General features: G+C 34.2%; 1 protein-coding gene across 2 annotated transcripts in view; it reads left to right on the forward strand.

Annotated features, from left to right (window-relative positions):
* The window catches only part of SLF1 (SMC5-SMC6 complex localization factor 1), a 33,287-nt gene that overhangs the window by 1,765 nt on the left and 18,649 nt on the right, over positions 1 to 12,873 (forward strand). For both annotated transcript variants that reach the window (XM_058865082.1, XM_058865083.1), the window contains 6 exons: positions 1,517 to 1,760; positions 3,799 to 3,961; positions 6,838 to 6,969; positions 8,336 to 8,389; positions 11,940 to 12,098; positions 12,655 to 12,821. In XM_058865082.1, coding sequence (XP_058721065.1) covers positions 1,517 to 1,760; positions 3,799 to 3,961; positions 6,838 to 6,969; positions 8,336 to 8,389; positions 11,940 to 12,098; positions 12,655 to 12,821 — 919 coding nt within the window. The remainder of the gene's footprint in view (positions 1 to 1,516; positions 1,761 to 3,798; positions 3,962 to 6,837; positions 6,970 to 8,335; positions 8,390 to 11,939; positions 12,099 to 12,654; positions 12,822 to 12,873) is intronic.

Below are 12,873 nucleotides of genomic sequence, written 5' to 3' on the forward strand. Positions count from 1 at the left end.
AATTGTCTCTTACTGCTAGAAAGTAGGGGAGGTATATGTGTACATATATATGTATTTTTTTTATGTGTGTGTATATATATGTATGCTTCTTTGTACTAAAATAAAATTCTGATTGCACTCTTATCAAAAATTAAATAGACCAAAACTTTCCATGAGGGAAAAAAATATAAAAATGCATCTAGGTTTCTGGCACAGCACTTCATTTTAGCAATTTTAAACCTTAGAGTTAACGTTTTCCTACTTTCCGGAGTTTAAAATTTGAAGATGTTTTCTTTAACAGATTTGAAATGGCACATGCAGTGTCCTCATGGTGATGCCAAACTCTGTCATTTTTCTATTCATGCAAATCTTCCCCAATACCATCTAATACTTTTTAATCCAGAAGAGATGCTAATTTTGCATAATCATTGCTCTTACTTGTGATGGCAGAGACAATGTATTCATTCCTTACTGTGTTGTTTTCCATGTAGTGAAGGAAGATCATGTTTAAACACATTTAGAACTCCATAGAGTTCAGCAGAAATACTATCAAGGACACCATTTGTCTTGTACTTCCCAGCTGACAGACGTTTTGAGATGGAAACTTCTCACGAAAGTGGTTTTAACATCCAGGTTCTGCACAACATACCTTTTCCAGTCATAAATCTACCGGTACCTATGCTAGGTTTTGTAGAAGTGCCATCTGTGCTCCTGCACTGAGACATTTTGTCAGTCAACCCTGCTGTTCTGTGAAACCAATTAGGTTCACACAATTCAAGTCAATTTCTCTTACAGTGTCTTCTGTAGGTAGTGTTTCAACACAGGAGCAGGGTACTAACCACTGCTCTTGACCTGAACCTGTAAGAAGAGAGAGAGACAGAGAAAAGGGGAAGATCATTACATACTATATCAAAAGCATACATGTGGAACATGAAAGAGGAGAGGCGGAGGAGGTGGAGCCAAGGGATGAGAGAAAAGGATGTGAAAAGAAGAAAGGAGAAAGAAAAAAGTCTAAAACTCTGTCCCCCGAATATTGATATTCACTACAGTAGCAGTGCAAGTAATGTTAAGAATATTTAAGAGAAAGAGCTTACATGTTAAATGTCTAGTTCTTCTTTAAAATCATAGGTAGTAAAATATTACTTCATTTTAGTAAATTGTGTAAGTGTCAAATGGTATTAAAAATAAAGGACTTACTAAGGTTCTGTGAAAGTCCTAAGAACAAAATCTGGGAAGCTAAGAAAATGTATTTGAGATTTTTGAGAAGATAAACAAGTATTTTATCTAGGAAGGGTAAAGAGATACTTAATCATTAAAAGAAAACAAAGTGATCATTTTCAGTGGCATTGTGAGATTTTTGATTCTGGAGTCTGAAGCAGAGAATTCTTATAATAAGAAGAAGTTTAAAACGGTACTTAAAATTCCAGCTTTTATTTGCACAAGAAAGGTTTAAGTTAATTTTATATTAGTTCTTCAGTTGATTGCCATTTGTCTACACGAAAAATCTTTTGTGGTTGACAGTTCATTTTCTTTTTAGGAAAGTGGGTACTAACTAAGGAGTACATAATTAATAGTGCTGAAAGTGGCAGATGGCTTGATGAAACAACCTACGAATGGGGATATGAAATTGAAAGAGACACCCATTATTCACCTCAAATGCAATTTGCACCTAAAAGATGGCGTGAAGAACTGACAAACTCAAGTGCTCCAGGGGCCTTCCACAGATGGAAAGTTGTCCTCCTTGTTAAGAGAGGTGATAAACGAATGGCATGTATTAGAAGGTAGGAGTTCCATCCCAGTTAATTTGGTCTGTAACAACCTCCAGCTATCCAAACTCTGAATTATTTTCATTAATATATTTCCATACTTTCATAGTGACTTTAAATCTGTAACATCACTGCTTTTCTTGCCTTCTTATAGGCACTATACTTAGTGTTAAAAATAACAGGCATATGTTTTTATCAAGTAAGCTCCTAACAGAGACTTACTTCATCAGGCAAGATACACAGACTTAACACTTTTTATTTTGTGTGGGTGTTAGGTTCAAATAGTAGCTGGAACTAGATACTTTATTTCACTTGGCTGGATGACCTAACTCTGTTATACAGATCTGGACTACACTGTCACTGACCTGATCAGTCTTTGCATCACATTTATATAGTAAGTTCTTCTAGTTCTGAAGATGTTATTTATTCTGAAAGAGATTATTCTGATATATTATAAATACAGATAGTTTAGAAAGGGAGGACAGATGTATAAAGGGAAAGAAAAGGAAGCAAAGAAAGAAAGAAAGATAAAGAAAACCAAAGTGCGAGAATGCTGAGAACTTACCTTTCTTTTCCATACTCTCCCTACGCATTTGGATTCATTACTTTAAATTCTAAACCTGCATTGAAATCAGTGAATCTTAAAGTCTTGTTTGCATCTGGTATAGTAAAAGGAGTATCTCCTGACAGTTTCAGAGCTTTCCATTCATTCAGATACTGTCCACCTTTCTGTTGAGATCCCAGCAGTTAGGACTGCTCAGGTCTGAGTGTGCCACAGAGGCACAGTCAAGAAGGGAAGTGCAGTTTGTCTGCTGGATCATAGTACAAGGCTGCATGCTACATCACAGAATGTCTGCCTGTCTGTCTTGCATAAAGACAACGTTAGGGGTACTTGAAGTTGCCATCTTCTGATTTTGCCAACTGAAAATCTTTTATGTATGCTATTCTTTGTCTGATTGAGAGAATTTACTGTGTCTTGCTACGCTTGTGAAAAATGCTGCCTCTTTTTCCATGAAAATTGCTTATGTAGATGTTCATGATAACACTCTTGAAATGCTGTCTTGCCCAATGCTGTCTGTTTCTATTTCTTGCAATAGAAATAACCTTTAACAGGAACAACATCAGTAAGACAGGTGAACAAGTTTTATAGAAGATGTTTTTTTCCAGTCTGTTTCCCATGCACTCAATATGGGGATCCTTTTAGTCAGTTGTAAAACACTGACAGGTAGATATTTTTTGTCTTCAGCAGATACTGTTTTCAGTCATAACGGATGCTGTAGCTTTGGGGAAAGTCTCTGTTCTTTCTAATATTTAACAACATTGTGCCTTTTATCCCCTTTCTGTGCTCTTCCTGCCTTTAGTGCCTAGTTGTTGGATGGGTGTGTAAGACCAGCACCATTTTCTTTTTATATATCTGGATTATGAAAAATAAAACCTCTGTCCAGAATGTCATTAGATCTTATTTTTCCACCTTTTGTTTTGTCTGGCATTTTTTCTAAAAGATAGGAGCACTTGCAGCTATACTGGAAATTGTTCCTGGGGAAGCTGTTACGTGTAACGGTGCCCCAAAGACAAGCAAATCTCTTTTCTGTATATGATACTGGACCGCACTAATGCTGCAAATATGTATTTCTGTTATGAAAACATCATGTTACATTTCAGAAAAGCAGTGTGCCACTTTCTGTTAACTTCTTAATTTACGGAAAACTTAACTGAAAAATCATCATTTTGGGGTATATAATGCAATAAATTCAAATTTGATACTTGAAAAGGTACACAGGTGAAACTTTCTATCCAATATATTGGAGGTATATATTGATTTTAATAAGTAGTGTTAAATTCTGAAGAGAAGGATGTTTTGTTAAGTGGGTTCTTTCATTTTCTGAAGGCTATTAAGTGCCCTTTTATCCTTCTAATGAAGTTTGTGCTGTGCCATACATCTAGAAGCCTTATTCAGTTGCTCTTGCATGCTTGTATTTTGTGAATGTTATTGTAGCTTTAGGCAGTGTTAATATAATTTAGTAAATACATCTTCCTAAATATGTTTATTTAGAGTTCTTAAAGCTGGAAAGGCAACCATATGTTCATCTGAAAATGCAGAGCACAATATAACTCATGTACTCATCAGTGGTAAAATTTCTCCTTTACAAAATAAAAAGTGCCACTCTGAAGCTCGACACTACCCTTTGCAATATATAGGACATTACCTTTTTCAAGTGAGTAAACTAATTTATTGATTACTGTAAATAATGCAGTATTAATAATGGAGTGGAATATAATCAGCCTGAATGTTTCGTGATTTTATTAAAGGTAAGACAACTTTCTGATTCTGGAACTGTGTATCCAAGAGGTAGGAAGGCTCATGAATGTGTACAAATACCTGAAGGGAGGATGCAAAGTAGACAGAGCCAGGCGGTTGTCTGTGGTGCCCAGTTACAGGAAAATGACTACAAATGGAAAGTCAAGAACCACTTGGGGTTTTTTTTGCTGTCAGGTTGATGGAACACTGTGGCAGGTTGTCTGAAGAGGCTGTTAGAGTCTCCAGAAGCCATCTGCACTTGGTCCTGTGTTAGTGCAGAATTCACTAGAACCAAATTTTGTGTTACTATTCCCTTAAGAGAGACATTTCATACTTGTTTGCTTACCAGATGCACTGTCCAGAAAATCTAAGTATTTTCATCTGGAACTGGCTCAAAGGCTTCCAAATATTCATTTAGTGTGGTAGTTTCTCAGACTCTGGGGTGACTTTAGTCAGCTGCTAATTGAAACTACTACCTTTGTAAGCAAGAAGGAACTAAAACTGTGTTTGTTACCGTTTATAAATCCTTTGGTCTCTTCTGATCAAAGCACTTAGCTCTCCCCATAATAAGGTATTACGGAAGGGTAAGAAGAAGATCTTAATGTTTACATGCTGAATAAAAGACATCAATGTGGGCTCTTAATCTAGTGCTTACTCTCTTAATGAAATTTGTTCAAGGAATTTGCTCTCATTTAAGCCTTTCAGCTAAGATGGACATTTTCATAGATGAATTAATGTAAAGTTTTTATGGCTACCTCACCTTTTATTGATCTCTGTCAAAATCATGTGTTTCTTGCTGTGCACCCAGAATTCCTCCCAGGAGAGATAACAACTTTCTGTCTTAACAAGTCCATTAACTTGCACATACCTTTTTTTTGCTTAGATTTCATTAAAGTAACTAACCTCAGAGACCAAGAGAACATTTGCTTTCTATTTAAATGAATCTGAAGAACTCAGGACACTTCCAAGGCTCCTAGTCTCTTAAAATGAAAAGAATAAAACATAGGCAATCAAATCACAGCACTTGTCCAAATGTATTAGGCTTTATCAAAGAATGTTACGGACATACTCTTTTCTCTTTGTCCCAGAAGTACTTGGCGTATAATTCATTAGATAGTTCTAACTTCATAAATTTGTAGTCATGCTATCTGACTGCTACTTCTAGCAAATATAAATTTCATTCTTCCCCTAAACATCCCTATATGTCTCTAGATGATGGATTCAGAAAAACAGCATTATATTCTTGTCAGGGCAACTGAAACTCCACTGATGTTGAGAGCATTCTTGCTGTGATTTTTTAAATTTTTTTTTTAAACTAAGTCTTTGCTTCATGTTCATATCTCAACCTATTAAATCTACTGTTAACATAGTGTGTGGGATTGTCATTCATTATATGATTCTCTAAGGTTTCAAATTTATTGGTTCAGGATATTAAAACGCATGATTTTAGGACACTAGTCTCATACTTAAACAGTGACTTTAAAAGCTTTGTTGGATGCACACTGGAGTTCCTAAATTTTTGCCAAGACTGACTGTATGAGAAATTGTTTGAATATAAATGTTTTAATGACGATATTGAAATTAATGTGCATGAAGGGCCATATGAAGTAAAGACTACTTAATGCATCAGAGTTCAGTTATCCATGGCTCATCAAAAGCTATTTAGAATGCTATTCTAGTTACCAAAAATATTTCATTCTCTTTTGAAATATGCAAAAAATTTTTGTTCTCAATATTTGTTTAGAGATACAGTTACGCACATGCCAAATACATTTGTTTTGAACAATACATTAAAGGGAAAATCTGAAAATAGGATGAGACATGTAACATTTGAAACTTTGTCTTGAAAACATGGAAGTATAAACTTCTTACACCTTGTCATTGCCTGCACTACTGTGTTTTTTCTCTACTGTTATGTCCCAGATTCGATTATTAGGCAAGTTACACCTAACTTACCACACCTGCTCACAATAAAAAATGGCCAAGGGAATATTTTTCCTGTATCTATCTGATGATTCTTAAGTCATCATACTACAAGAGGAGTCTGTTTATTTACCTTAAACAAACATGGTATTTTATTCTTAGCCTATCTTTGATGAGAAGCATGCATTGAAACTCTTACTGAAATGTATGTTCTCAACCTATGAAGTAAATTTAAAGAACTTTTTATAGTTTTTTTTTCAAGTAAAAGTTATTTTGTGGTGTTACTGAGAGTCATTTCAGAATGAGTTGGAAACCAATTTGAGAAATGCTTACTCATTCCCTGTGCTGAAGAAGTAGCTGAAAATGATAGTTGAACTCAGAATTAATTACTAGAAAAACAAAAATATCACAAAAAAAATAAGAAGAGTAAAACTTATTAAATTTTAAATTACTAATTTGTTTTCATGTTTATGGGCAAGAACTGAAAATATTTCATTATAGTGGTCTATATAAAATGAATAGAAATGAAATTGAAGAAGAAATGCCTTATAAAATTTTTACTACATTTTTGACCAGTTGAAAATGTGTGAGCTCTGGTGTTGAGAGAGAATCTGTTATAGAAGAATAGTCCTTGTTTCAGCCACAGGGATTGTGACTTGACCTAAAGTCAGTCAGGAAAAATAAATATGGGGAAGTTTACCTTGATAATTCCTATCCTGTAACTTCCTACAACATCAGTGATTCTGACACAATTACATAAGCATACACAGGCACATGCAGCTTGCAATACAATATATAGAAAGACCTAGAAGATAAAAGTTGGTTAGAACATTAACTTTGAAACAAAGTACTATTTTTTTTGCTCTGCAGAATGAAATACAAAGTCCCAAAGATACCCAGATGAACCATTTCCTGGCTGCACAAGAAACAGACCAAGGCATGTCTAAAATGCAACTTGCCGAAATGAAAAATGTTATTATAAAACATATGTATTTTACTGTGGTAAGTAACGGTGCTTTATTAGCATTAGGTATTTTATATACCTAATTATATATTTTTATATTATATTAACTGTATGAAAAAACCTCTATCATTATAGAATTGAGCCAATAAAGTCAATACTTTAGATACTGTCTTTTAACCTGCAATATTTAATAATCCCATTTTTATCACATCTACCATTAGTTAAAATAAAACTTCCTAATGGCAGTTCATTGACATGGGTATGTTGAAGACACAGTGTACTACTTAAAACCTTGGTGTAATAGATGAGGTAATTAGTAGCAAATATTTTTCAACAAAACATCTTTGAACTAATGTCTATGATTTTCCGGTTACCTAGCTAACTTATGCTAAGACACTTTTCAAAACAATCATATTGTAGAGCTAGTATTCTGTTGACTCACATGAAAGTTTTTTATTACGAGTCAAAAGTAGAGCTAATGCACTCCTGTGGTTTTATGTTGTCACAGATCTAATCCCGGTAAAAATGCTACATTAGTAGTTAACACCATTCTTTTAAGTCAAGAAAAAGCAACTGAATACCTTGACAGGATATATTATCACTGTAAGTTACAGTGGTACAGATGATGGTGTCTAAGTATATTTTTAGGAGCTTGTTTACATGAAGCTCTGTAAGTTTTCAGTGGTGGAAGAATTAAAAATTTCAAGTCCTCAAGGTACACACAGTATTTAAACACAAGATTACAAATAGAAGATTCATGCCGCTTAAATCTGTGCACCATCAAATGCTACATCTTTTATCAGTGACATTTTATCAAGGCTATATTCCCACACACACATGTAAAAAATAAATTTGTTGTTAACTTTTCATGTATTTTAGGTACAGCAAGAGCTTTGGTTCAAACTATTATGTAGCAATGTGCAGATGGATTAACACTTCAAAGATGGTCTGTCCTAAGGATATTTTAGTAACATGTTTTAGTAAGATTGTAATACTAGGCAATAACTAAATATAGGTATAATACATTTTTGTACCTACTACCATATTTTTGCATGCAAGAGGAATCCAAAGTTGGCATTTTGCCACAGAAAAGCTGAAAACTTTTAGTTCTTTAATATCTAATCTAGGAACAGTGTCCTTGCAAAACAACCAAGTAACAACAAACAGACAACAGCAGAGGAAAATGGGAAGGAAAAATTTCTTGTATTTCATTCCTTTTAAGTAATTTGTCCCCTATTTCATAATTTAAGCATCCAAAAGACAAATCTAAATGGACAAATCTAAATGCTATGTTGTGTTTCAACTACATTTAACAGAAGTTGTCATTTGGGAAGTCTCATGCACTATTTATTGAATATGTTGATTGTTATCCAGTGTGCAGTTTAACTTTATCCTGTTTTACAGACTATTAAGCACAGACTTACGCAAACAGACCACCTGAACAGCTGCAATCCAGAGGTAAGAGTTATAAACAAAGAGGGCATGTTATGCATATGAAATTTTATAGTGAAGTTAGAAAAACATACTTAAATTGGAAAATTAGCTATCAGAGAAACATTTTTAGATTTTGGCTATTCAAAACTGTGATAAATTGATATTGATGCATTAAAGAGCATCACTGCTCTTTAATGTTGTTTAATGGGTGTTGAATGTTGTTTGTTCTTGTGGTACTTTCAGTACTGTCCCTGTTACTACAAAGAAACTGCTTAATTCTGCTAGTTAAGAGAACCTTACCTATTAACATTAGGAAAACAAAAACCAAAGATGTCCTAATGTGATTTAAAGCATCTTAAATTACTCAAGCACTGTATATATGCAGTAGCAATTAAGAGATTGTACACAATTTTTAGGACTGCTCACCCTTTTCTAATAGAGACAGATTTTAGCTAGAGGTTAGCTGACTATAAAAAGAAATAGTACTTGTTCTTTCAGCACATGCCTGATACTTCATCATGTGGGTTTCCAGAGTCAGCTGAAGCACAGATTGCAAGTAGAATGCTTTATGTTTTTCAGTCCTGTTTTCATAATCACTTTGATTTAATTCCTTTTTTTGTAGTATTTAATTTCTCTTTTTTATTTCCATTAGCCAAATAAATGCCAAAGAACAGGTACAGGCAAATTAATACTTTTAAAATTTTGCCTTGTCTATCTATAATATTAAGACTAAATCTATAAACAGTGTTGAAACATTGCCTCTTTAGTACTCAAAAAGCAATTAGCACTCAAAAAGCATTTTATACAGTGGCCATGAGCTACTAGTACTATTATATATGGTAACTTGTCTTACTTAAAAGGGAAACACTTAAAAGTGTGTGTTATCTTCCTGTATTGGTAACTGAAGATCTGGTACCTTCATGAGCCATACTACATAAATAGTTACTTGAAATTTATTTTTTTTTTCTGATTTCTTTCTATGGACAATAAGGGAAGAAGAAGAAAAATATTTTTAAAACATGAGCAATAAAATACTTTTGTCATGGTCCAACGCCATCTGATCTGCAAAGTGCTGTGTATGTTTTTGCTCCTGAAGAGGTTTATGTTACTGTGTAGTTTATTGAATTAATGGGATAAAATTTACCTTTCTCAACACATGTAAGCTGAAATTCTTTTCCTGCACTCTTAAGAATGATATAATTTTTTGCTTGGAAATTTTAAGCCTAATTGGAATACTTCTCTTACTGTTCTGTCACTTCTACTGCTTTATGGAACATTCATTGCTAGCCTTTATATGATATGTGACTTCTATAGTCAGTATATCTATGGCTTTTATAAGCAGCTCCAGTAAACATTTCCAGTAATACTGATGAAGTAAAATCAAACCTACAAACTAAATTACATGTTCAATCTGCCTACTGTATTTTGTCATCTCAGTTTGCATCTGCTAGGAAGGCTTAGCTCAGCTGTTTGTTCTGTTCCATCATCATACCAAAAATATTTATTTCTCTTTTATCAGCTTTTCTTCCACTAAATGTAAAATGGGAAAGTTGTGGGGACCTTCCTATTCCATTTGTTGCTGCTCAGAGTCCTAATGATTGTACCAGCAGTGCTTCACAAGAAATAGCTGACTCCTCAATCCAGTGAAGCTTGGATAACTTATTGAGTATTAAGTATCTTCAATAATAGGTGTCTCCTGATACTGATACTGATACAAAAGTTTATTGCCTCAGTTTTGTATCATCCTTCTTTACATCTTAGAAATGTGCTGAACCAGTCTCTAGTTTCTCTTTACTTGAATGCTATGCAAGAGGTACCGTCTTGCCAAAAGAGCTTTGTTTTAGGGTATTTTCAAAATAATGCATCAATGTTGCTGTTTCTTCTAGTACAGAATTTTCAAAAAATAAATGTTTCAGTCACAATATATAAAGCTGAAGGCTGGCGTGATCACTGGGTGAAGGTCAGTGGTAACATGCTTGTACATGCCCAATACACAGTCTTAGATCTTAAATCCAGACAGCAGAGAAGTTCTTCTGTGACTGTCATTAAACACTTTATGATTGCTCTTTAGATGTGGTGTTTGCATGTAATTAACATTACAAAAGTATGAATGCAACCATTATTTCCAAAGGAAATTTTAGTGGAGATTTTAATAGTGCATGTATGAATGAGATTGAAATAAATGTGAGCTGCAAACACCAGATGCACAAAGACTTGATTAAAAGAAAATTATCTATATGAGCAGCTTTTTTTATTGTTAATGAAACAATGACTTACATTAGGAATCTGAGATATGAGACGTTTGCAGAGAAACTAACTATCTAATGCTAAGGTGGAGTTAATTCACTGAGACTCTAGCTGTGATTTAACCATGATTATAATAATTTCTTTCTGAATTTATTTCATGTTTGAACAGAGCTCCTAATGTTTTTTATCTTATTACTGGAACATTTTCGGAAGCTATCTAATAGCAGTATATTTAGATTTCAAATCCACAACTGGACTCAAAGTCTGTGTTAATTTAAAATTCAAACTATTCGTAAAACAATTGGTAACATATTTATATTGGATAATAGGAGAATTTCTCCCTGCAAAGGGTTGTCCGGATCTGGAAAATACTTCGCAGGGCAGTAATGGAGTCATCATCCCTGGAGGAATTTATAAGATGTGTACAAGTGGCACTTAAGGACATGGTTTAGTGATGAGCTTGGGAGTGCTGTTAAAGATTGGATTAAAATGATATTAGAATTCTTTCCCAACCTTTACAGTTCTATCTAATGCACACTAAGATGCAGAAATTTTGGCAGAGATCAAAAAGTCTACAAGTTATCAGAGACAACAGCAACAATAAACTTACGTAACTGTGTAATTCCCAGCAGTCCAATCAGTCTGACCCTGCTTCTCTCAACTATGCTTCCTTATCCCAGAATAAGGAGAAATTTGAATTTACCAGAACCTCAGGCTCTTTGGTCAAACAAAAAAGGTGTATTTCAAAAGAGAATTACCTGGCAGAAGAAAGCCAAGCTTCAATTAGCAATACAGTTGCAACTGGCTTGTGCATTCAAGCTTTGGCTTGAACCTGAACTAGAGGAAAGATGTAAATAGCAATGTAGTTGAGACCTTCAGTAGCTCATTAGCATCAATAATTTGTCATCTTTGGAAAGCTGAAAGTACAGACAGTAACAGGGAAGTTGCAGAGCAGATACAGCATCTCATGGAAGCTATTGCATCTCTCTGGGTTCTCTGAAGCCGTAAAGTTAAGAGTTTTGCTGTCATGAGTAGCAAAGAATATGACAGAAGTCCTGTGCCAGTAAGATCTTCTTGACTGGAATGACCCCTTCTGCTTGGAAATGAGAGTCTCTTTTCCCTGTCCTAGCAGGGATATAAGGTGGAATAGAATAACCTCCATGTCTTAGTCACATCCCCTCTGGCTACTGCAAAAATTAATTCTTATCCTGGCAAGGAACCAGGATATGTAATACCAACATTCTACTTAGAGATTTCCTATGTCAGCTAAGTTGGTTAGTTTAATTTAAGCTGTTATATTTTTTTTACAATGATATCTCATTTCTAGGTTAGAAGTACTGACTGGTCCAGGGGCACCTGGTCTATACTTCAAGGATTAGTGGAAGAGGACTTACTTCATGATGTAGTCACAGAACTTGCTGCAGGCCAAATATGCAGTGCACCTCCTGTGCAGCTTCTTCACCCTCTTCTAGAACATGTCCTATCGGTGAGAGATGGAGACTAAAGTATTATTAAAAATAAAAGCAATAAATGGAAGTATTATGATCTTTGCTTCTGATATTGTATTTAGTAGTTTTTAGTGATGCATTCACCCTTTTTGTGCTCATCACTGTGCTTGTAAAAAGAAGAAAGAATTTTAAAAAGGGTTTTTTCGAATTAGTATTTATTTGCAAGCCAAATGATTGTAATGCTCTAAATATTGTGGAAGACTTAGCCACAAATATTTTTTGTTACTTTTAGAAACAGCACTATGCTTGTATGCCATGGATATAGAGATCGATTGAGAAGATTTGCTCTAAACAGTGGTGTATTAAATTGGAATATCACACTAGAGCAAGTTCTGCTTTTTCTCTTCCTTTTTTTTTTTTAACTATGTATTTTTCTCCTTGGAGTTGTGCATTAAATTGCATGTTACTTCAGTGATTAATTTTGTTCACTTGGGATTGTAAACATTAAAGGAAATAAATAAGCTCTTAGTGATTGTAGATATTATAGATATTTGACTGGTCTGGAGTCAATACTATTTTCTCATTTTACTACAGGGAAATACTGATGCAGTATTTTTTGACAAACTCTGTCATATTTTTTACCTTGTTCTTCACTGTAATCCTCCCTGGAAGTCCCCATCTATGTTAAAGTATTATTTGGATCTTCTTCAGTGTCCTATTTGTAAGAAAGGCACATGGTCCTTAATAGAGATGCTTGTAAGGTAAGAAAGATTAATGAGGTACTCTATACAATAATTATCTTACTCTAAACTC

This window comes from Poecile atricapillus, chromosome Z (genome assembly GCF_030490865.1).
Source record: "Poecile atricapillus isolate bPoeAtr1 chromosome Z, bPoeAtr1.hap1, whole genome shotgun sequence".
Lineage (NCBI taxonomy): Eukaryota > Metazoa > Chordata > Aves > Passeriformes > Paridae > Poecile > Poecile atricapillus.